The sequence below is a fragment of the Alexandromys fortis genome, unplaced genomic scaffold (genome assembly GCF_014885135.2).
Source record: "Alexandromys fortis isolate MF-2015 unplaced genomic scaffold, M_Fortis_MF-2015_v1.1 scaffold_16, whole genome shotgun sequence".
In the NCBI taxonomy this organism is placed as follows: Eukaryota; Metazoa; Chordata; class Mammalia; order Rodentia; family Cricetidae; genus Alexandromys; species Alexandromys fortis.
Window position 1 is genome coordinate 5,082,305 of NW_026067893.1, and position 26,397 is coordinate 5,108,701.

Genomic DNA, 26,397 nt, shown 5'->3' on the forward strand with positions numbered 1-26,397 from the left:
CAAGCTGAAGAAACTGAGGCAAGGGTCACTGGTGAGTCGTGCTCACCTTGAAAACTGGGGGTCAGGGAAGGTGGGCACTCAGCTGGCCTGTTTCCAAAAGGAGCTAGTGAAGAAGTCAGGTGGAGAGCATCTAGGGCATCTGGCATCTTCTGAGTCGAGGTGCAACAGGCTCAGCCGAAACAGGAACTGCAGACTCCTCTTCTGCTCGGTATTTGCTCTTAACCAACTGTACATCGTCCTTAACGCGCACAGCCGACGCGTAACAAGCCTGAACAAATAACAGCTCCTTCTTTTGTCTAATTTTATTTATTTTGTGTCTGCACACCGCAAGCATGCATGGTGTCAGCAGCAGCAGACGACATCATCAAATTCCCTGGGACTGAAGTAGATGGTTGTGAGCTGCCACATGGGTGCTAGGAATCCACAGTCAGTGCTCTTAATCACTGAGCCATAGCTCCAGGCTCAATGTTGCTCAATAAATATTGCTTGCTAGTGGGGGCTAAACACACACACAAACACACACACCATAAACACACAGAGGTGTGTGTATACATACAATACACATATATATATACACATCTACTTACACATACAGATGTACACAAACACACACAGTATACACATACTATACAGAGATGTATACACACACCACATACATATACACACGCAGAGACACACACAGATGTACACACACTACACCTACAGATGTACACACACTGCAAACACACAAATGTATACATATACTACAAATGCACACAGATGTACACACACACTACACACAGAGAGATGTACACAGACATTACATATATATGTAGATCTGCACACGCGCGCACACACACACACATACACAGGGCTTTTTAAAAATGTATGCCCTACGTCTCTAGCAAAAGAAAAGCAAGCTCTGTGTTTCCATCGCACTGCTTGAGTCCATGAGAGCAGCTGAAGTCGGGAGAATGTCAGCCCCTTGAGCAGCACATCAAACCTGTGGCTGACCTCGCAACACCCATTTTGCGTGCCTGTAGGGTTCACAAGAGTCTTCCTGAATTTATGGTCACCAGAGATTTCAGATTCACCGAGGTGCTCAGATTTTACCTCTGCAGCCGGAAACTGCAAGAGGATTCTAGTACAACTGATTAAAACCTTGGCACTGACTTCTTTGCTAGGCGCTGGGGCAGATTTCAGACATCCATGGCAGAAGCTAGGGGTGTGGCTCAAGAGGGTGGTAGGGTGCTCACCTAGCATGCCTAGGACATGCAGGACATGCGATCCTCAGCACTGCAGAAGTGGGGTGCGGGTATGGTGGCACAGGCCTAGAATTCCAGCACTCAACGGAAAAGGCAGAAGAATGAGAAATTCAAGGTCAGCCTTAGCTACATAAAGAGATCCAGGCCAGTCTGCAACATTAAAAAAAAAAAAAAAAAAAAAAACCACACACACACACACACAGGGACGGAGGAAAAGGGGGAGGAGAAAGAGAGTGTTTCTGCCTACTTAATGTATGGAGGGAATAAAAACAAGGGGTCTTAGTGGGCAACACAGTTCACTGCCCGAACTGATGACCTTAGTTTGATCTCTGGGACTCATAAGGGGTAGAATGGGAGAACCAATGAACTTGTCCTCTAAAGTCCACAGACATTGTAGCATGCAGGCATGCAAGCAAGCATGCACTCATGTGCCTGCATACACACAAATGCACACATATTTACATGTGCACACACACATGTACACATAAATGAATGAAATTTCAGAAAGGGTTCAGGTTTCTCAAAGCTGTCTCTAAGTAGCTTTATTTTATATAAAAACCAAAAATTATAGCCTAATTTATTTCGGCAATAATCACTTGAGAGAGATCTTTTATTGCACCTGTTTTATAGAAGGAGACAGAAATTGGGGGGTGCCAGCTCAGAGTAAGGTGTACCCCCAAAGCTATACAGCCATGATGGACAGACAGGTCTGGCAGCTTGTAGTCAAGTTCTCAGCCACTGGCTTCCTCCGTCTCAGCATTTCTCTGGGGACATCGTGTGCACCTAGAAAGTTCTCAGCTCAGCTGTTTTCCCTGAGTGCACTACAAAAGGAATGCATGGCTCAGTCTGTAGCTCCCAAGCTCACAAGGTCAAGATTGACCCCAGCAGAAAGCGCGTCTCTCTTAAGCCTTGCAAAGTACGAGAGTAATTCCTCGCTGAAGAAGATTGGGAGAAAGAGTCTGCCGAGCATCTTTACCCAGCAATCTCTCCAAGCCCGGGAGCGAAACCACAGACAGGAAACAAGCTGGATGTGTTCACCTCCAGGCATTAAATCACACCCGACTGGAAATCTACAAACCAGGAGCTTTGCATAGCCAAAGAAAAGGAAGCTCAGGGAGTTGGTTGCCCGGCCACCATCTCGGCAAAGTTCTCAAAGTGACACTTCCTCAAGTGGCATGGAGGCCACAAGGAAGGAGGGTTAGAAAACGCTCTAGTCACCTTAGCTGAAGCCCGAGCATTTTTTCCACCAAGTGCCACAGCAACAGTGACTTCTAAGTGTGCAGACCGATTATCGCTTTACTTTCAAAAGAGCTTTGATTGATCTTTTTTGATAGACCTGAAATAAATTAAACTAGATTGACCCACTTGAGAATGGACTCTAATCCCTTAGTCAGATCCCGGAGAACTCAAACCAAACCAGCTGTTAATTTAGGCTTTATAAGATAAAGCATGAGAAATCCAAGTTGATGGACCCCAGAGCAAAGCTGACCTCATCTCTGTGAGCAACTGGCCCGCTGCTCTCAGGAACTAATCAGTTCCTGGGTGAGGAGGTGCCAAGGCAGTGCTCTCAGAAGGGAGGAAAAGGGAGCGCGAGACAGAACCAGCTCCCTGAAGCAAGTGCACACGCAGCCAACACAGTTCCATTTTGCTTGCTGCAAGTCATCTGCCTCTTGACCCACAAGCAACCGCAGGTTCGACCAGAGCCCAAGTACTCGCATGACCGCCAGTGAAGGAGAAGAAGCTGTTCCTTACAAAAGGATGGGGAGGCAGAATTACCCAGGAAAATATCCCCCACCGCTGCCTTAGTCCCTCATCTTTGAAGATCACACTGTCCCCTTTATCTCTGCTTCAGGATGCCTTTGATTTGAATACAGGAATTTCAAGGCTTTCAAGTGGCATCGCGGCAGCTGCCCACGGCACTAATAGAGTTAACGACACACACACATGCGTGTGCATGCACCACACACACCATACACTCCCCACACACACTTCTTCCAAGCTAAACTCCAGACAGCTTTCTCAACTTTTGCCAGCACTTTTTCTGAAGTGATTAAGGCCCCAACCTTGTGTAAAGGTCAGCAGTCACCTCTTAAGGGCTCCCCCACCTACGGCCTCAGCCTACAAGTCTCCAACACTCCAAACAGCACGGCTGGCAGTGTCTCCCTCCTAAACAACAGTTCATAGAACACTCTGTTTACTGAATATAAGGGGATCAAGAATTGAAATCCAATTTAAGGAATTATGGTGCCTTCAGACTGTTTTTCCTCAACGATGAAAAAAGACAGGCATGTTGTTCCTGGAATTAAGCCAGAAGAAACTGATCCTTGTAGTAATACAAGAGAAAGAGGAAAGAGATCAATGTATGTGTTTATACATGTGCTGGGGGAGGGGATGGCTCCAACAGGAGTTAAATTCTTGGGAGTAAATGAATTTCCTTCATTTGATGGAATGAGCCTGAAGTTTATTTCAAAGCCCTATTTAGAAATCCATTATTTAGGAAGAATACCATTCCCCTCTCTTGACTTCTAAGAAGCAGAAGAAAGACACAGAAAAGATGGACTGAAAAGAGACAGTAAAATAAACCAAATAGTTTATCTGTTTTGCTAGGAGCAATGAACCAAGTAACCCAAGCTGTCGTAGGGGCCAAGAGTACAGTACTATTCCCTTCAGACAGAAGTAACCGCTGTGGCTTGGTGCTGGCTACGGTGTCCAGGCTGCTTATACGCTGTCTCCTCCAACCCTGAAAGATTCTGCAGCAGCAGACTGCGGCTCATCTCACATTCGGGGTAGGGACGGAACTGGCCATGGGCCGCACAGGTCGATGGAGGGCCCTGACATGTGGGGCGGGTGCTAGCCCACTCACCCACTCTCCTAACCCCTACAGAACAGCTTTTAAAGCCACAAGAGCATTCTTCTGGCTTCTCGCTGGCCCTGCTACTGCACACATCCTACAGAGGCATCTCACAGCTGAGCCAAGGTCAGCTGTCCACGGCCAGGTCATTGGACAGGGGGTCTAGGAGAGTTCAGCTAGTTTCATATGCCCATAATTAAAAGTCATCTGCCACCATTATATACAAAATGAGGTTCTCCCAGAGGAAAATACCTGGTCTTACCAAGTGCTACCTAGGGAAACAGGTCAGTGTGGGTATTGATTGGGTGTAGAGAGGATGGATATTAGATGAAATAAATTAAGATATTTCAGGTAGCCAAGCACAGCTGCTGTTGGAAGTCAGGCCATCTGCCGGGATACCTGGCATGACAGCGTAGGATGGAAGCCATTTCCACAGCCATTGGCAGCTGGCAAGGTATGGCTAGTGCAGAAATAAATAAATAAAGCAAAATAAAAATAAGTAAATGGGACATAATCTTAAAAATTAATTAATTAAAATAAGGGATTGGTACACAAGTCTATTTTATTATTATTACTATTTTATTATTACTATTACCGCCTTGGGGATGTTTAGAAGGGATAATCACACTTGCCTACTGTTTTACGAACACACATACAAGACAAGCGGAAGAGAGTATGGACAGAAAATCCAAAGAGGGGACAGCATGAGCACTGGCCACCAAACCTGACAAACTGAATTCAGTCTTTGAGACCCATGGTATAAGAAAAGATCCAACTCCCTCAAGCTGTCCTCTGACCTCTGAGCACACCACACCATACATGTCCTTATAAGCATGCAAACACACATGCACGCACGCGCGCGCGCACACACACAAACACACATGTCATAGAGAAAGAAGAATTTAAATCCAGTTGACTTGGACTGCCCTCCCAGCCCTCACATTTCACTCCCCTGTCTTCATAGAACCCCGGAAAATCTCTGGGAAGCAGCAGACAGCCACAGCCCCTGAGGCACTGTGTTTCAAAACCAGCCATCTGCAAACAGGGAAGTTTTAACATCTAGAACCAGGAGACGGTAAAGAGAGGATGGCCGCCTTCACGTCAATGGGGAGAATGGACATCATTTCTCCGCGCCCTGGAGAAATAAACCATCCTGGACAAACTCCTTTCTGCACCAGCGTCACCCACGTCTAAGCGTGAACAGACCCAAGCTGGCTGGCCACTGACGGATTTCTCACTCAAGAGAAAACCACAAGGAAGTTCCCGCAAGCTGGCCTGGGCTAAGGGCTCAGAGGCGCCAGCACTTTGTCCTATAGGTGCCGGGACCCAAAAGTGAGCATCCGTGCCAAGTTTCCAAGATCTCTCATCCTTGCTAACCAAGTAGCATGGGTATCTTTGAGGCAAATTGGAAGAGCAGCAGGGGGAGGGAGCTGTTACATGCTCATTAAGACTCAGACAAACAAGAGGCCGACCAGAAGAGCCGGAGAAAAATGCCTCCTACGGAAACAAATGTGCTGTTAGTTCACAAGCCAGGAGCCAGAAGTCTGCCTTTCAAGAACCAGAAGGGAACGGCTTTTAAATTTATGTTGTTATTGAAGACTTGAGCAAGAGAACTGTAAGCAAAGAGAAGGGACGCCACAACCGGAGGGCCACAAATTCCTGTCTTGCGGCCACTAATTTCATGCCCATCAGAAGTTGACTGATTCTGAGTCCAGTTCCCCGACTCGATGCTGTTTTGTCTACGCTCCACGGGGAGGTAAATCATGGTGAATGGCCTCTGGCACCATAACACCCTTCTCTTCGGAAGGGAAACTCTACCACACTCACTTGAGAAAGAAGTAACTCCCGAGCCAGGACCACTATGTGGTGGGGGAAGGGGCGCCACAGGTGGCCAACGCAGCGTGGCACAGGGTGGTGTGCTAAGTGCCACACCTCAGGAACAGCAAGTGGCGTACACAGTTCTCATGTGTCAGAGGACAGGCGAGAGCCTCTAACAGAATCTCCCAACAATCTCCGCGGCACGCCAGACCTCTCATTAGACTTGGTTCTCTCAGAGCAGAAAAGAGCAACACACAGTGATCCTGCCACCGTCCATCTTAAAATTTTCAACCGTATGTCAAAACAAAAAAGTTCAGCCGTAACCAAGAACTAAATCACGTCATCTGGAGAAAAGCGGATGGAATTGGAGATCGTGCCAGGCAAAAATAAGCCTGACTCAGAGAGATAACGAAAGCATGCATTCTGTCATACACAGAATCTAGGGGTGACTGTGAGTGTGTGTGTGTGTGTGTGTGTGTGTGTGTGTGTGTGTGTGTGCCTGTGTGTGGCAGAGAGAGACAGAGTGAGACAGGGAGGTGGAGAGAGAGAGCACAGGCCTGGTGGCACATGTCTGTAACCTCAGCAGGACTGGGAGGCAGGAGAATCAGAAATTCCCCATCATCCCTGACTACACAGCAAGTTCTGGGCCAGCCTGGGCTACATGAGACTTCCGAAACACAGAAACAGAGACAGAGAGCTGGCTCAACAAGTGAGTGTGCTTCTGGGTCAAGGGTGGTGAATTCCTAGGACACACACAGACACACACACACAAACACACACTGGGAGGAGGAGTCCAGTGCAGGCGGGGAGAAGAAACAGGGAAGGCAGTGTGGCTGGGCAGGAGTGACAGTGTGCGCACTGTGGATGAGACTCTCGTCATGACACACATTGTTTTTGCACTAACCAAAAAGCAACAAAGTAGGAAATGATTGACGCTAGGGTGAAGAGAAAGGTCCCTGCTCCGTCAGAGAACGCTGAGAGGGAAACTGGTTAATGAAGAAAACATAACCTGCCAACGAGGCAACAGGAAATCGGGAAACACACAGAACAGGAAACTCAGTGGAAAGCGAGCCTGGCTGCCACTAAAGTCCTCAGAGGTACATAACAGGCACAGGAAACCGAAGAGGGAGAAGCCTGTGACGGAAACAATGGCTCTCAATGGACCTGTCAGGGACCATGCCGAATTGGTATTCTGCCACCATCCTGGGTAGCCTCTCAGACCAGCTCTGGTCACCCCGGTTCCACAGCATTCAGACTCTCAAGAGGTGGTGATAACTGAAAGCCACAAACCAAAAGTCAAACCAAAAGATAAAAAAAATCCACCCCCGGGGTAAAAACAGAGATACGGGAGCCACGCAGCCTAGAATCAAAACCATCGCTCCTTTGCATGCGGCCTGTGGTTTTGAGTATGCACTTTTTATGCGTCAGGTCCTGGGTTTCGGTCACAGTTAAGCCATTGCCATGTTCCTTTAACTGGCATGCCCCAAAAATCCCAAACCAGCAGAGTGCAGGAGTCACCCAGCGACTCCAACTCTGTCACTTAAGTTAACAGTGGGGGCAGCAGAGGCTCCAACTCCACACAGGAAGCAAGTTCCGGGATGCCCAAAGGACCCTAGGATGACAAGAGTCATGTCAGGAAAAACAACCCAGGGGCATTTACTTCCTGGTGAAGACTGACCAGAAAACCTGGCCCAGCTGAAAAGTGACCCAACCAAAACACACTTTTCCTTTTTTTTCTTTCTGAACAGGGGGGATGGGGAGACAGACTGTCTTGCAAGGAAGGACCCCCTGCCCTCACCCTCCTGTTCTCACCCCTCCCCATCCCCACAAAGCTCCATCCAGACTCAAGGACTCAAGCTGAGTAGCAGTCCTTCGTAACAAATGGCTTCACAGGCCAAGCCTTTTGCTAGCGACATTTGTCATCTGCTTTCACTCAGAGCTGTGACAGCAGAGACACGTTTTAAGAAAACACAAACCAAAGTAGTGTGCACAAGAACTACTGTGCACACTCGCCCTTAGCTTTCGGGCACTTCCCAGCCTTCCTTTAATTTCTCTTTGGAGGAAAAGAAACAAAACAAAAGCCGTCTTGATACATTGAGCCTGTGACTGCTGCATTGAGCCTGTGACTGCGGCTCGCTGCTCTGGCTTCTGGTTCGTGTCATTATGGTGAAGCTCTCTGCTCCTCCAGGAATTAGGAAGAAATAAAGGCTGTCTGGTTCCAGCATGAGAATGAAGTCACTAAAGGAGCAGAAGGAAGGACCAGGGGAGGTTTGCTCTTCCTGTGTTAAGGATAAGAATCAAGTCTAGCACTTGGTGACTCCTCGAACAATCCCGAGTTGAGGCTCACACATTTCATAAATCAATAAAACCCTTACGTGGCCATCTCTCTATAGTCATTTCACTCCCAGCCCTTTTTTTATGTGTCTATATCTTGGGAGTTAATCAAAAGGACAAGGGTTCCTCTCTGAATGTGGCTGCAAAATTTCAGCTTGGCTGTAGTACCAGAAAGCAGGAAGTCAGGGGTAGGGGGCATACTTCCCGACCCTAACCATTTTCCAGAGGCCTAACTCACTTCCCTGCCTGACTCAGTCTCTAGCCCACCTTCAAGAACCACTGTCCAGTGCAGACAGACTTCTTCAAATTGGGAGGGGGGGGTGTATACAAGCTCACTTCCTCCATGCTTGCCGAATTACGTTCTCCCTAGACTGTGCTATTTGGAGACCTGCCATGGGACACAGCCAGGGGAGGGCAAAGTGACTGCACTGGGGACTTCTAAATTCCTCCAAGTAGCCTACCTACCATCTTCTGGTGACTAGGCCGCGTTTTCAGAATTCAGTGCTGAGATGTTACTCACAAGATTCTGATCCTTTTGTTATTAAACTGTTGCTAGAAAGGAAGTCTCCAGCAGATACACTCTGGAAAAAGATTTGTCAGGAACAAGCAAAGCGCCTCCCCCATGCCCCATAAGGTGGTCTGTCCCCTGACGACAGGGGAAGCTTCCTTTCAAAACACTAGGTTTAGGGGAGCAGACGGTCTCAATGGAGCATGGCTCACCACCGTCTGCCCAGGCACAGTCCTTCTTCCTCTGGCAGTTTGCTAGTCCAATCTAATCCAAGGGGAAAAAAGAGAACACCAAACTAAAAGAAAAAGGAGAAGTATGGGCCACTCATTACAGCAGCTTCATCCCTCCTCCCAAAATATGAAAAGGTTACAGGCTTCCAAGAACACCACTGCTAGCAACGCTGACCAATAAAAAGCGAAAGCCAGGGGGATGAGCTCAATACACAATATATATTCATAGAAAAGCTGGATTAATAGGGCCGGTGGGACGACTCAGCAGGCGATGGCACCTTCCACCAAGACCTCTTCAGTTCCACCCTGCAACCCACATACTGGAAGGAGAGAATTTACACAAGCAAGCTGTCCTCTGACCTACACATACATGTTAGCATGAGTGTACCAGCACACACATGAATAACACAGAATAAGTAAAATGCTATTACAATCATTAAAAAAACTTTAAAATAATACGTAGTAAATCAAATCCATCCATTGTTATACAATTAAACAAACGCTCAGGAATGAAAAATGACAAGCCAGGGGAGACCAGAGTACAAAATGGGCACAAGGTCCTTCTTTTCTTTTTCCTTTTCTCCCCTGCTCAAGAGAGGGTTTCTCTATGTAACAGTCCTGGCTACCCTGGAACTCACTCTGTAGACCAGGCTGGCCTCGAACTCACAGAGATCCTCCTGCCTCTGCCTCTGGAGTGCTGGGATTGAAAGTGTGTGCCACCACCGTCACACAAGGTCCTTATTTCTATGTCCCCATGAGGAGCTCAGGTGTCTGGCTGGAAAAGCGCCTCCCTCACTTCACGGTTTTCATTTACGTAATTAGTAAAGCAGTTACCATGTGCAAAGCGACGTCACCCAAAAGCTGTTTGAAATAAACTCCTTTTAAATAAGCAAGACTTTTCAAACACCTTCAAATATGCATGTATCTCCAAACCCCTTTAACTTTCCAAGAGAGAATGAAATACTCCAGGATATATATTTAATTAGCACGAGCTCTCCCGACACCATCTCTCTCCCTCTCTCTCTCCCTCCCCTTTTGCTTTCTAGAATGAACTTTCCTAGGTCTCTCATGGCAAGGCTCGGAAAAGCCCGTAGGGGTGTGTTGGGCCGGAAACAGGGCAGGGCCCTCTAGTCCTTTTGGATTTTGACTGTCAGTGGCATTCAGGAAAAGCAGATCCCCTTTCTGCTTCGCGAGTTTTCCTTATTGGTTCATTTACGCAGCGCGTTCCCCTGCGGCACTGAGTACATCTTTTTGTCATCCTGTTTTCCCCGCCATTAGTGCAGGCCGACACGCAGCTCCTCACCAAGAATGGCCACAGCCCAGCACATCCCTCTCCCCCCATGGTCACCCCTTTGACGAATGCTCACCAACACTCATATATCATCCCCAAATTGGTCCAAATGAATTAAACACAGCTCTGCTTAACATTACGAGATTTAAATGGATTTTCTCTCTACAGGTCTGCCCCATAATTGGGTTTATCCATCTTGTTGAAGTACGGTTTACACTTGCTAACATCACGCCAATTCAAGCTCCATTTTCTGCTCCAGTGACAGGAGCGGGGCAGATTTGTCATCGGATCATAACAGGTAATTCAAACAACAATTAGTTTGATGACCGCCCGTATGTCAATGTCTGCTCCCCGCAGCCTGGCTCACACCCGATGCTCTCTGCTCCTCAAGATGAATTGTCCTGGCGATTCTTCAATTTCAATCATCAGCAATGCTTCCTGGATCAACTGAGAAACTACGGACACAGGGCAGTCTCCACCAGAGACCTAGTGGGAAGACTCTCCTGGTCCCACTAGGATGGACAACCACCACAGACATCCATTTTCAGGTCTTGGGAATTGTCCAGCTTTCAACCGGGGCCATTCATTCTGAGGCTTCATCTCAGCCCCCAGAAATTCGGGGAGGCGTCGAACTTGAGAGCGGAAAGGACTGGCTCAAGTTTAAGTGACTTAGGCACCCACATGTAGCAAAGCCCTCTTCAAAGATGATTGACAGCTGTCACAGCCTCGAAGTATGGTGTGATCCCATGGACATCACTACTCATCATTTCAAAAGGAACAATCAAAAGAGAGAAGACTAAAAGAGCTTATAACAACCAGCCAGTCCCACATTCTGGGAACCAGAAAGCAGTCAAACAAATGCAAACCAGCTCAGACATGGCTACTCGCTAACGCCTCGGCACCCACAGCCATTAAGCGAACACACATTAGCAACAAGGACAGCTGAAGTCAAACAGAAAAACCCAGGAAAGAACATCAAGTTGACAGAAAGTTTGAATGCCTGGCTCAAATTATTCAGTAGAAGATGAGAAACAAGTTATTATTGCCTTTCTATGTTATAAAGGGGCTATTATTTCAAAATCTGGACAAGTACTCCATTGCTTTTTCGAATGCACACAGACCTACTCCGATCTCACTCAAAGTTATTTCCTTTCTGCTCAGCTGGATGTGGTTTGGGTCAACGGTTGATTAATTGGTTTGTTTGTCTGTCTGTGGCAGGATCTCATGTAGCCCGTGTTAACCTTGAATTCACTTGGCAGCTGAGGAGGACCTCTGCCTTCTGAGTGCTGGGATTACAGGCCACCGATGCATGCAATTTGTACCGTGCTGGGATTGAACCCATGTCCATGCAGGCTAGGCAAGCGCACAACCTCCTGTCCACTTACTGGGGCACGGATATGAGCGAAACACAATGCCAGCCTCTAGAAAGGGCCTGCCTGCTTATCAAATGTCACGGAGTTGAGGAAGAATCCTTAAGTGACATAAGACAAATGCAAACGGCAGCTAACAGGAGTCATAAATCTATGTTACCCAGTGAAGATAGCCAAGGCTATCAAATTCATCATGTGTGAGGCTCTTGACAGCAAATAAAAAATATACACTGTGTGTGGGGAGAAGCCAGACTCCAGACCTGCAGCCGAGGAGCAAAGACAGGAGCTTGCACGCAGCAAGCATCCTCCTCTGCAGCACCGCAACACCCAGCCCATGCTAACCCCCACTCTGTGTCTCGTCAGCATTCAGGAAACCACCTCAGGTGCCACCATTAGCCACAAATCAGGAGAGGGGAGCTTGGCATGCCCGAGACTCAAACCCAGGCTGTCTATGCCACTCCACCCTCAATGCCCACTAATTCTTCTGTTCCCTAAAAATGCAAAAACGGGGGGCGGGGCTACCGTAGCATCAGTCAGTGGAAGGGCACACACATTAAACTCTTACACCAGGCCAGTGGTTCCCACCCAAAGGAACACCGAATCATTTCTGGGAGTACTTTTAGTGACTCTGTTGAGAGCTCTGTTGGCCAGAAATGGTAACATGGGATAGTTCTCTGCACCGAAGAACCACCTGGATCCTGAGGCTGGGACACTGAGCTGTGCTGCCCCAGCCCCTCTGCCACTCACCCCATCCCTGACCTCCAAGAGCAAACAACCAATGCAGAGAGGGCCATTTGCAGCCCTGCCCTCAGCCTGCATGGAAACTGGTTTGACCAATGCTTTTCCAAATACATGCCTCAAAGCCAAGGTTCTACAAGGATGCTTGAAAGAGTCCACATATCTGATGCTGGTGTTTCTTTCTATAAGAAGATACACAGTACAGATAGTGACTTTGAAACTTTCTTTCCAATCTGATTAAACACTAAACTCACTGCCAAGCAATGGTTTGGGTGGGACCCTCCGGAATAAGACTGATGCCAGCAATGGGAAGCCAGAAAAAGGGAGGTGGGGAGAAACAACGGCCACTTATCTGCTTGATTAGGACTTGATACCAGCTGTCCCAATCCAACTCCAGAAACGAAGCGTCAGGCCTGAGAAAAGCCATTTAGAAAGTTCAGTGCTCAGCTAAGCAGCTCCCAAAATTGTCAAGGACTTTATAAAAACATAAATACCATAAAGCGAAACATAGAAACCCTCTCTTATACTGAGAAAACGTAGCCAGCTGCCTGCCACAGACCAGAACTCCATATGCGCTCACAGTGGCGCATAAGGGGACACCAGGACAGCTGGAGAGACACTTGTTTTCACTTTCTGGCTGAAGACAGCTAGAACTGTGCCCGTCCTCTCCATGAACACACATGCTGGTCTCTCCCCGCCTCACAATGGGCAGCCTGAGTGCGGCCTCAACAGGCGCGAAGGCCGCCACAGGGAGAGCAAGCCGAAGTTGAAAGCCGTGGGGGAGCCAGGCTATTGCATCTGGTCAGCTCAGGGCAGCGGACTTAGAATCAGGACATTAACTTGTACTTAAAATGACAGGCAAAGGAGCTGGAGAGAGATGGTTGCTCCTGGGGAGGATCCAGGTTCGGTTCCCAGCACCCACACTGGCTCACAACCATCCACACACCAGTTGTGGGGGACCCAAGGTCCTCTCTGAGTGCCATGGGCACCAGGCATACAAATAGTGCATATAATCTAACATTCAGGCAAGACACTCATAAAAATAAAGCTCCACTAGGACCCTCAAGTCTTGCCCGCTTCCCACCAAAGTGTTGGACCGGAAAAAGTGAAGCCTGCTGCTTCCCTGTGTGGCTCACTTTCCTGGCCTATCAAAACTGATGCTTCTTGCTCTATTCCAAGAGTAGCCCTGGAGTCGATATCAGCTTTGGCTAGTCTGAAAAATGCATGCCCAAGCCCAGCTTCAGAGCAACAGAATCCAGACCTGTTATTTCAGCAAGACCTGCCGTGGTGGCCAGTGCCTCTGCTCTACTTCCCAGACCATGATCCACCTCCCCCCACAGGCTCTAACCTAGGAGACAGTGCTCACCACAGGTTCCCCGTTGATGGCGCCTTCTAAAACAGACTCTTACCATCCCACAGACCCCAGCCATCTGCAGAACTCAGAATCTAGACAGCCTTTTTCTCTGTGTGGGAGAAGTCAAGTTCAAAGAAAGCAGCCACCACCACCCCCCGACACACAGCCCCCACACACACACACAAAAAAGGGTCTTGATGCAACTCTCCTTCACCACAAAGACTATACATGCACAGCTCTGTCCTGAGAAGCCACATACCCACAGCTGATGTAAACTCCAGTATGGCAAGGCCAGAGAGCGCCTCTGCTAGGCTTCACTCCAGTCACCTGGGAGGCTATCACCAGAGATGCTAGACTGGGCAGACACCCAGGGGACACTAACCGAGGTGTCTAGGTCAGGTGTCCGAGTCCTGTTCTCAACACTTCCCTGTGGTATGCTGCTAGAGCTGGGAACCACTGCCTTGGAGCCATGGTTCTCTGTCAACCCAGAGAAGAGCCCCAGTTTTGCCCAACAGCGTGATTAAACTACCAAGACAGGTGCCAATCCCAGCAGTACAGAACATGAGCCTGGCACGCGATCCCAGTCTTCTGAAGCGCTCCAAGATGTTCCCAGGAGATAGTGGCTCAAATTCAGGACACACTAACCTAGTCCTACAGAACAGGAACCTCCAGGGACAAGCACCCAGGACGTGTTTGCAGCACAGGTCCCATGGGCCATCTGTATAGTCTAGGAAGCTGGATGGCAGCCACAGCCTCGAAGACAGGCCAGCCCTCCATTTAGTCTTTCTAGTGCTGGGAACCCAACCCGAGGCCTGCTCTCCACCTCTGAGGTGCATCCTTGGCCTTGAGCACGGGTTATGAACCTATGCCAGCAGCCTTGCTCCAAACACACGGCCCCAGGTTGGAATCCTGGCTGACCATGGGGAAAATAACATGTCAGGTGTCTACTTCCTCATTTGCAAAATGGGGTAGTGATGATAATAACAGCAACTCTGCCACTCAAGCGCCCCTCCACGCACCAGTGAGAAATCAATGAACAACCCACAGACAGCACTCAACACTTGACCCAGTGCGCCAGAACTCAATAAACGAGCTATTATTATTGTCGTTGTTGTCGCCTCTGACCCCACACCAAGCACCTCATTGTCCCAGCTGCTCTTTCAGAACCAAATGCCCTCTTCACAGAAGCCTGGGCAGCAAAGGCCCCCGGCCAAAGCTCACTGAAATAGAACTGTAGTCTGCCCTCACTCACAGGCTAAGACACTGTCACCTGGGAACATTAGCAGCCCTCAGTTCTGATTGGGCACCTGAAAGCGTCAGAGCTTCCAATAAATAACCAATAGATCAATTTCAGAAGCCTCTAAGGCTGCCCTTCCAACCTTTGGTAGCTGAAAAATCTCAGTTCTGACTAGAGATGGAACACTCCCGCCCCCAGCATGAGCGAGGCCCTGGGTTTGATCCCCTGAACCACGAGTAACAATGATCATGGTGATGACAACCACTCTTGGACGAGTCTTGGGCTAAGCAGGAAGTCTATCAGTTAGAGCAGAGGTTCTCAACTGTGAGTTGAGAGCCAACGACCCTTTCACAGGGATCGCCGAAGACCATTGGAAAACACAGATATTGACATCACAATTCATAGCAAAAATTATAGTTGTGAAGCAACAATGAAAATAATTTTATGGTTGAGGGTCACCACAACCTGAGGAACTATATTAAAGGGTCACAATGTTAGGAAGGTTGAGACTGCTGGGTCAGAGCAAGGTATGGTACTTAGATGCCAGTATCTGTATATGGTAAGACGGCTCAGCAAGTAAAGGTATAGTTGTCCCTAGCATGACATACAAGTTCCGTCCCCAAGGCTATACACACACCAAAACACACACTGAATCAACATAAAAAACAGACATTTTAACAGTGTTCAAAACAGCACAGAAGGTAGCCAAGAATGAGGGGGTTTTGTCTGTTTTACTCACAAATAAATTCCCAGTGAAGGAAACTCCTAAAGGAGCAGGCAAGCACTCACCTGCCTCAGCCAGCCTCTCAAGTGGTCTTCGTGGAAGTGGAGGCTGCGCACTCTCACGTCTAACGCAAGTGCTTACGCCAAGCCCTGAGCATGGAAGCCAGGCCTGGTGCAACCTCAGGAAGTTAGGTGCTCAACACAGCCATGATTGGTAGTGAATTCTAGACCAGTCTGCGCCATATGAGACACTGTCTCAAGTTTAAAAATAATAATAATGGTTTGTTTTCTTTTTTAGCTCAAACGGACTGATTTTGGGGAATGTTTCCACTTAGCCCCACACTGCACATCTATATGAAATGAAAGGCAGGAAACAGAGTAGGGAAGACGACAGATTAAGAACACATGGTAGCACACGCCTTTAATACCAGCACTCGGGAGGCAGAGGCAGGTAGATCTCTGTGTGTTCAAGGCCAGTCTGGTCTACAAGAGCTAGTTCCAGGACAGGTCCCAAAATTAGAGAAACCCTGTCTTGGGGGGAGGGAGAACCCACAAAACAAACAAACAACAAAACAACCCACAGTGGAGACCAACATCAGAACCCCAAATTAGGGAACAACCAGGAACCCTCACACCTCATAAATTCTGAACAGATCTTCTAATACTAATCTCTAGCCATCTTCATCGCGTGAGTGGAACGAGGCGTTCCAGCCACAGTAGCTCACATGTCTATGGGACAAGACACCCTTGGGGAGGACAAGCTTTTCATGCCTGCTTTGACTCCAGACAGCACCCAGGTTCTGGAAGGTGGTTCTGGGCACCCCAGTGAATCCCTGTTGAGGAGGCGTAGAACTATGGGCCTTGGAAAGCTCACACAAGATCTTGCAAGTATAAAAAGAGGGAAAGCAAAAATCATGGCAAAGTCTCCACGGCTCAGCTGTGCAAACAAACAAAAAGGCCCATTTCTCCTGGATCCTCTCCTAGCTGTCTTTGGCCACACACACGAGCACGCACATGTGTGTGAGTGCGTATGTACACACAGAAACCCCTTCGCATCTCCAAAGAGAAACAACCACGAAAGGTCGACGCGGTTTGTTTTTGTTGGGTGCAACGCTTTTTCCCCTGAATCACATCTGACTTCGCGTTAAAACATCAACCTTTGGCCAAAACACTCTTAAAAACAAAGCTTAATAGGTTTTCAAGTAGCCCTTCGGAGAGCCCAGGGAAAGACCTCGCGTAGGTCTGTCTCCCTCCGCCTTGGTTACAGAACTTCTCTTGGAGGCTGCGACCATGATGGGAGTAGGAACGTTGGACCGGGTCCATTTAGGAAGAGGCTACAGAGATGCCCAGCTGTGGACAACCACCTGCAGGCCATCCCCGGGAGGCAGCTGGGTCTGTACATTTGCAATCAGGGTTCACCCTCCTGAGACAGCATGAGTCCTTGACGCCATTTAACAGAGATGGTGGAGGAATTTGGTCCTGAGAGCTGGGACCAGAGGCAAAACTCCCGAATGATGGGGTGACCCAGAAGAGCATTGGCAAGTAACCTCTGACCTGAAGATCACTATGTCACCTCACGCTCCCCACAACTAATGACCGTACGTCTCAAAGATGGCACTCCACAGTCCCAGGGGAGGCTTCTAGCTATAAAAGATCAATGCAAAGCTACACACACACACCCAACACCACCCCTGGGTGCACTTGCTAGCTAGCGTAGGACAACAGGCGCAGACACCGCCGTTCCTCCAAAAGAAATCCAAAACTACTAGTCCCGAATTAGGGATAGCGTAAACCTGGAAGCAACCAAGCATCCCACAACACAGAATGATATTTACTGGACAATTCCATTAAAAAACAACAAGTTAAAGGAATCTACTGTTGGGATTGTTGTTGCAGATTGGAAAGAGAGGAAGCCACAACACTGGGAAGGGGGAAGAACAAGGCAGACTTAAGAGTATTTCATCAGAGGGTAGCAAGCTTCACCCCGGGTCCAATTCCAGCCAGTGTTTGTATTTATAAATAAAGCTTTATTGGAACACAGCCATGCTTTTCCCTCATATTTCTCGCAAGATGCTTTCAAACTAAAGTAACATTAAGTTAGCCAGACTGACTACATAGCCTCAAAAGCTTAACCGCCCCCAATAGTGCACTGACGTGGGTGGGGCCTCTTGGGTGTTCTCACTTTTATAAGTCCATGCTCCTCCTTACTAAACACTCGCGGGCTGTGCCGTGCGGCTTAGTGGCACTTTTAAAAAGCCAATGGTCTGGATGTTGCTCAGGGAACAAGCTCACACTCAACATCCAGGAGGACCTGTGTTCCATCACTGACACGCGCACACACAACAGAATTTAGTAACGATTTATTATCACTGCTAATAATAACCATGCAGTACATATATTCATGCCCCTTTAATGTTTAGTCCAGTTATACTGTGTTCTTGGTCATTCTCACTGCCCTTGTCATGTCAGAACCACGGAGAGCTAGAATGGAACCAAAAGTGGGAAGTGCCCAGCACAGCGAGTGACACTGGGGGACAAAGCGACAGGTCCGTGGAATCACTGGGAGGCCGTTCACACCCGTGGTGAGCTTGGCTGAGTGCTGAGATGACAGAAGGGGTGGGGAGGGCGGGCGGGAGGAATGAGCCTCATGTGATGCCCGGTGTCACAGTACCAGGTTATTTTAGGACGGAGCTTGGCGAAGAGCAGCAAGCTCCGCTCCTGCTGAAATACAGTATTTGTTAAGGTTCAGCCAGTTTTCAGTTTCCAGGGAAGAAACGGCTGCCCCAGCATCACGCTGGATTTAAGCTTGGAATGAGAGAAGGCCAGGTCGGTTTTTCTGTGTGCCAGGAGAGGCCCGCCCCACCCCAGGCTGCTGCCCCCCCCCACCAGGGTGTTGTCCCCTCTCAGGCTTCTGTCTCCCCCCCTAAGGCTATTGTCCCCCACCCCAGGCTGCTGTCCACTGCCCCACCCAGAGTGTTGTCCCTCTCCAAGGCTTCTGTCTCCCCACCCCCAGGCTGCTGTCTCTGCCCCCCCCCAACCCAGACGGCTGCTGAAACACCCAGAGAATTCAGAGAACAATCTTATTCTGTCTGAGCTTTGCCTTTTTTTTCCCTCCGCTTCTTTTGTTTTGTTTTTGACCATTTATCCTTTGATGATCACGCTAAAACTACAGCTAGCTGCCATTTGGCTTGGCCTTGTGCTGGTCGAGCAGACGCTGAGGGAGAATGGTCACTTTTGAAAGCGTACTGCCAGGGATCCATAAAATGTCCCTCTGTTTGCCCACACGGGCATCAGGCCTCAGCAAACAGAAGCAGAAGAGAACAATACTACCTGTTCATGGAAGAACAGGGATGGTTTCAGTCCTTCAAACAATAAGCTCTGTAATCCACTCCATCTTCCTCCTGAGAAAGGGCTTCCCATGGCCCGCATCGTGCCAGGTAGTTTGGAGAAAGACGACTGCACCTTCAAACAAGGACCACTTCAGCGCCGGTGTAAAGATCCAGCAGCTGGGCTGCTCTCAGGCTGGTCTCCCAGTGGCAGGGCCCCAGCCAGCCTTTCCACACCAAGATAAGGATCACTGTCCTTTTCAGTCTCAGACAATTCCCACACCCCAGGCAACGAGGATCTCCAGCCCTCCAGTGCTGGAGTAGGGCTCCCTAGCCTGCGGACACTCTGGTTATCCACCCATTCACCCGGGGCTGAGGTTTAGACTTGCTCTCTAAGCTAACCCTGAGTCTAAACTGTTTTCCAAAAGCAAGACCTACTGGGCCTTAAAAGGAAGCAACTTCCGACAGGAAGCGTGTCAGAAAGAATCGGAGTTTCGTGCTGATCACACACAGCACTTGTGAAAATATCTGGGTGTGGAAGGATTCCAGTCAAGAGACATACAATCAGTACCTTACCCAAGCACAGTGTAGCCTCAATATTGCTAGGTACAGCTACTGTAGCCTTGAAATAAATGCAGAAAGACTAGGAACCAACCACATTTTTGAAAGACCTGCCAGTCATGCCTCTTGCTGGAGAGACGTTCCATTCACCTGGGGCAAATGGCTATTTTAGAGTAATATGGAGGCTGAAGCAGATTTGAAATGGCAAAGTTAAGAAGACGCAGGAGGATGGGTGGGAAACAGGAGTTCCATCAGGCCATACAAGTACACACACACACATATACATACATGTATTTATATGTACCCTCACACACCTATGTGCATTTGCACACATGTCCACACTCATCTGGACATAGGCACGCATGTCCACAAGCACACTCACACCACCCTGTAAAGGCTTCCTCCCAAAGAGACAGCAGAAAGTGGGCATTCACCAAGTCAAAAGCAACCTAGGAGACCATAAATCAGACTTCCACTCTTTAGTCGAGCGTTAACGCAGAACACTCAAGGTGTGGGGTACGGTGAGGGACACCACGGGACATCCCTCCGAGCAAGGCCAGGCCACCGGACAAAAACGAGTTGGTCTGCCTGACTCCGCTGCGGCTGTTTGCTGGCTGCTGTTCAACCCCATGTCTATATTAGTCTGGGGTTTGTTTAGCCTTTGGATTTAGAAGGATGGAAGTACTACGTGAGCAGGAAACAGGACACTCATCAGGGGCTGGGATCTGCCGCCTTTCCCTTCCAGTACTTCTCATGTCGTATATCAAGAGGCCCCAAAGACATCAACATTTCGGGAAGATCAGGTCGAAAGTGGTACTCTTGGCACCATTGGCCATGATTTTGATCCACAGGCAACAACTCTCCCCGGCTGTCACATGGCCTCCTCACCAGCTTCCTCTCCCAATTCGCCAACCTGTTTGACTCCCAACGCAAGGCCCTTCCTTCTGTAAAATGCATGCAGTAACCACAACCGACGTGGGGTCTGAGCACCCACAATGCCTGATCCAGACAGTCTTAGACAACACAGACTCTTTTCATAACTTTCAATCATTTAGCAACATTTCTTCTGTTCTTCTTGATTTCCCACCTCCCTCAATGATTCAAACCACCACCACCTCATCATCATCATAATGGCATCATCATCATCATATCACCATCATCATGGCCATCCTCATCACCATCATCACCATCATCATCATCTGGGTGGGGGAGGCAGAGAATAAAAAGACACAAGAGACCTACACATTGGCAATTCAAGCTTCAGAATCTCTTGCGCCTCCTACCTGAATTGCAATCTGGTGTTCAATCGTTTTGTACGCAGAGTAATGATTGCTGCCGGATTGAAAATGGAGCTGTAGGAAGAAACCAAACCAAAGCGTTCTGCTCACGTCACAGACTACAAGGAAACATCTTAAGCAGTTCATGAATAGCAGACAAACCTCCCTGGACTGAAAGGCCGCCCTGGCGTTCAGTCGAGACCTGAGGACTTGCACCATTAAGGAGGAGAGGATCACACTTGTCTGAACTGTTGCTTTTGTTTTTAGTTTCGGTTTTTGTTGTTTTTGTTTTGTTTTAAGCACCCATTCAAAAATCGAAAAGGGGAGGAGGAGGGGCAGGAATGACACGGAAAGCAGACGGAAGCCCATGAAGACACAGAGGAAGTCGGTGGGTGCTGAGCAGAAGGCTAAGGAAAACTAAACGGGGTGCTGCAAAAGGTGGCGACACACAGGCAAGAGCGAAGACAGAAAGAGAGTGCTGTGAGCAGCCACTGGTCTGCAAGTGCAAGCCCCACCCCCCAAATCTCTAACAACTGAACCCTGGCTCTCAGACAGAAATCTATTTCTGGGAAAACAAATGTCTCTACGGAATTCAGGGGCCACCCCGCACCTTATACATTCTTTCACCATGACTAAGCCGTTAGATTCTAAGGCATCTCCACAACCCGCATTCTAGTGATCTGCACCTCCCTCAAAGGGAGCAAGCATTACCCAAGAGCCCCAGGTCAGGAAGGACCACCTCTCAGTGAATCTCTGCCTTAGTCCTAGGACCATGGCTCTCAACCCAGGATTTCCCTCTACAGCCATACACATCCCCCCACTGTAGAAGTGAAAGTCCCTACAGAAACACCAAGACTCCTCCCCAAATCCTCCTCCTCCCAAATGATGCGTGTTACCCTTAGGCTGCTACCCACTGGTATAAACAGGCACCAGGGTTGAGACATTTGATAATTGACCCAATAATCACAGAGGGGTCTCGGCAGGTTCTGAAATGCATTACCATACTCAGACAGCTGAGGAAGCTTCAGATGACCAAGAGAGATTCCCTGCCTACCCACTCCTGCAGCAGGCAAGTCTGGGGTACCTTCTCCAAACACTTGGGTCAACATCTACATTATTATCTTTATCCCCAGAAACTATAACCATGACTGCTTCAGAACTAAGTTATCAGAATCCTTCTGTGCTTCAAGTACCATTGGGGCTGCAGCAGAGTTTTAAACTCAATTAATTTGTTATCTTGTTCCTTGGAAAGAAAGTCATTCAATAGGATCTGTTAGTGCTTTTAAAAAGGAAAAAGATTCCCGTAAATTCTGAACTAAAATGTAACAACACTGTAATAATACAGTCTAAACCTACATTACTCAAAATGTAATATAATAAGTACCTATTTTTAAGATACAGTGGACTTGAAGAGGATCTCAACAGTTACCCCCCCCCCAAAAAAAACCTAAAACTGCCGGGCAGTGGTGATGCACACCTTTAATCTCAGCACTTAGGAGGCAGAGGCAGGTGGATCTCTGAGTTCGAAGCCAGCCTGGTCTACAAGAGCTAGTTCCAGGCCAGGCTCCAAAGCTACAGAGAAACCCTGTCTCGAAATAAACAACAAACAAACAAAAACAAATAAAAACCTAAAAATGATATATGCCTTTTGTAATAAAACATGGTAATTAAATTAAAAGACAAACTAAAGTTGGGCAAAAATAACAATAATCTCTCTACATGCCAAAGCAGAGCAATAAACCACTCCCCTCATACAAGTTACTATGGACAAAGTAAACTAAGCCTCTGTGCACACAGCCCTCCCCACCACATTCAAGGAGCCCATCCAAAGCAATTGGCTCAAAAAGAAAGGTGCGTCTGTCTGTGCCCTTTGTCCCCCAACCACCCACCCCAGTCAGGGAAGCCGGGATCTCACTCATTACTGGGACAGTTTTCCACCATGTTAAAACAACTTTTGTGTGGGGGACAGGTCTCTTTGCGAGTTTGGAATTCCTTGCAAGGGAACAGCTCTTGTCTGAGAGGAGGGTCCTCTCTCCTCAGCAGAGCAGGCAACAGTAACAACTTGGTCCTTCCTTTCAAGGGTTTTATTCTCCTCTTTTCCAATTGCCCAATTCAGAGCTAATGGAAACTTGTCCAAGCTTCTGTTCCCACAAACCCTGCGGAGCCCCAGGCAATCTGTACTCAGGGTAACCACAGGAATCTTATATTGTCAATTAAAACTGAATGGACACCTGATAACTTCGGCTATGCCGTGGAAAATAATTTCATGTAGTCATCGTCTTATGAATAAATTAATGAAACTGTGACTCTGCCAAACGCAATTTTCACTTGTCCAGTTCCATTCTTAATCCTTGCATTCATCACCCTCCCATAAAACACCAGTGAGCCTGGAGTGAATGCAGCAATTAAAAGAGTAAAAATACACACACACACACACACACACACACACACACGCGCGCGCGCGCGCGCGCGCGAAAGTTTCTAAAGACACTAGCAGAGAAGCCTGCATCAAGAACCAATTTACCTCCAGTTAAGCGTGCCTGCACAGGAAGCCTACATTCGCCCCCACACCGTTTTTACACCTCCAAATAATGTAACTTCCTTAGGGTATATCCAGCAGTGCAGGAATCCTCTGACCCACTCCCAGCCCCTGCCGGTGCAAAAGGCTCCCTCAGTAAGTAAGATCTCTCCCAGCCACCAACCACTGTGTTCTAGAGAATTCGGAACCTAGGCTCCCTCCAGCCAGAGCGAAGAATACCAAATGTTTTAGTTTCTCCTTGGGGTTTCTACCCTCACTTTCCCCAAAAATGCTTTTCTGAAACACAGGCTGTAACCAGCATATTTTTTGCTCCCCTATAAATCATGAAGTGGCTTTGTTTGTTTACAGCCCAGCTTCTTAAAGATATAATGCAGATGTTCCCTAAGAACTTGGCACTCCAGCCCGAACCAGCTCCTGTTTTCCTGCCTCTGCCTCCCACCCCCACAGTAAGAAAGGAGAAAACAAAGCCTGTTTAGGCCTCTGTGTTGAGGTTACACGAAGACAGAGGTCCAGGGCAAGATGGCTTATGCCTTATCTGAGATTAAAAATGTTTAACCCGTTTTGTACAGGTCACCTGGAAGGCTCCAAGTCACTTCCCCAGCACACCTCTGTGGCTTTCTTATATGGGTGTGTCTGGTGCTCAGGATAAGAGCCTCGCCCCTTGGACGGTCCAGGGTGCCAGCAGACTTGTTTCCTTTTTTTCCTCCTAGGAAGTCCCACAAAATAACACCTTCCCTTCCTAAGTCACAACAGTCAGACACCCCTCCTTATTAGAGCACCCAAGCAGCCAGGCCCCCTCTGGTCCAGAAGAGTCAGGAAGAGTAGACAGTTTAGGCAAATGCTTGCAACACTCTCTGCTTCCCTTATTACCCTATCTTGATTCCTCTGGCTTTATTTCTAATCATTACCACTGACTCTAAATTTGATGCTGCAGATACTGGAGATCAGAGATACCCGGGGACAGAAGAGGAAACGGCCTTTGTCAACCACAGGAATCTCATGCTCCAAGCCACAAACAAAACAGCAGTCCTCCAATGGGGAGAAGAGGAACTTCTGCACCGTCCACGTGACTTAAGGGATGAGGCGGGGCACAGGCTTACTTTTCAGTTTTATGAATCACCTGGCTGTCTCATATCTATCTGTATGCACATGTGCACACGCGCAGTTGCATGCACACACACACGCGCGTGCACACACACACACACACGCATGCACTCACTCATCCATTTCCTAAGCAGCTTGGGTTTTCTTGGGGTCTTGGTCTATTTTCCTTCTGCCTTTTTCTCACTTGAACTGTAATTTCCACATCACCAGTTTTTAAATGTTTTTTAATAGTTTATCTGAGACCTTGTCTTAGGTCCTCATCCTTTTGGGGAGACCGAGGCAGAAACAAACACGCCCCACCCCCCACAATAACTGGGGCTTTTCACTCAATAGAAAATGGACTCTTGCCCAGGACTTTGGTGACTTCCACCCATCCTGACATTCTGATATTGTCTGCTTAAAAAGTGCCAGAGAAGTCTCACACTCGGTGGGGGGGGGGGGTGCAAACTGGGATGGCTAGTAGATTCCTGGGTTTACAATCCCTGCGGAGATCCAGACAGAGAATCCTTGCAACACCCTAAAACCACCGTCTAACAAAGGCAGTGCCTCCTCACTTCCTGGTATTCTACCACAGGAAAACACACACCACAGAACGCGCCCTCAGACCTTAGAACGGGCTCTCCCACTGTCCCATTGATGGTTCCAGCGCATGTCTCTTTACCCTCATTAATTTCTTTCTTTCTTTTCATTCCCCACTTCTCCTCAACTTGAAACCCTGAGCTCTGAGTCAGACGTGGGTCATTAACTTTTACAGCTTTCATACACACCCACCTACTCACATTTGGGGAAAGAAGTATTGACTCGCAACATTGCCTGAGACCAAAATCCTCTAAAAGGAAACAAGGGGGAGGGGTCGGGAGAATCGCTTCAAGAAAGTTTTCTCCGCGCCTCTACCGGGGGATGCTCCCTTCATTGTTTTTCTCCTGGAGCTAGAATCCCTGGCAAAGAAAGGCAGGGGCTGAGCTTGGTGCAGATAGCTGTAGGCTCTCCTGGGTTGAGGAGAGACTAGTTGGTGTGCTTTAAACATCAAAACATAATTAAAGTTCTTCATCTGGGAGGGAAGCTGAAGCCACAGTTCCAGCACACAGGGGCACGTGGGCTGAAGTGCTGAAGCATGTTCTTAACGCAGCAGTTTTCATTAACACTTGCTACAGAACACCCGCAGAACGATGCGTCGTCGTCCCAGAGTTAGAACTCATAATGAATTAATTGGCATTAATGTGGCTCTCCTGCGTCCTTCCCTGGGTATGCCACGGCGCGTCCCCGGCTCACTCACACTGACAGGACAGTACCGCAGTGCCTCTATTTCACTTTCTAAAAACAAACAAACCCACCCAAAGACCCACACGGATCCTCGCAATTTTTTTCAAGCATTTTTGCTAATATATTTAGTACATAATTGGCCCAGTACGGGGGAATCTAGTTATCTTCTCAGTAAATATTTATAGCGTCACTCTTTACCATTCATCGTGAATTTCGTGGAGGATCTCACTGTGGCCCTACATCTGCAATTCATTGACTTTACAATTTACCACATGTTGGGATGGGAGAGGTCTTAGCTCCATTTGAATCACTACACAAATATGCAAGTGATTTATCGGTTTTAAACTGGAGACTGCAAGAGAGGGACTCCGCTTTCCTGAGTATTACTTCTTCTGGCAGACCATGAACAATTACAGTGCGTACTAATTAGGCTCTGTAAATGTGCCGGGCCCTGCTAATGCCTACCAGGCCTCACATCTATTTTCATGATGCCAAACTTGGGCAGGCCATTGTTAACTCCTTCAGAACTGACATTACCAATAGCTATGTCTTCCCACTGCAGCATAAACTATCTAGGGCCACTATATATATATATATATATATATATATATATATATATATATTACACA

The 26,397-nt window shown here is 48.1% G+C and overlaps 1 protein-coding gene across 44 annotated transcripts in view; it reads right to left on the reverse strand.

The window, feature by feature from the left end:
- The window catches only part of Tcf7l2 (transcription factor 7 like 2), a 208,076-nt gene that overhangs the window by 154,232 nt on the left and 27,447 nt on the right, over positions 1 to 26,397 (reverse strand). For 27 of the 44 annotated variants that reach the window (XM_050149200.1, XM_050149205.1, XM_050149174.1 and 24 more), the window contains one exon: positions 20,869 to 20,937. The exons of the other annotated variants lie outside the window; for them this stretch is intronic. In XM_050149200.1, coding sequence (XP_050005157.1) covers positions 20,869 to 20,937 — 69 coding nt within the window. The remainder of the gene's footprint in view (positions 1 to 20,868; positions 20,938 to 26,397) is intronic. 44 annotated transcript variants of the gene reach the window in all.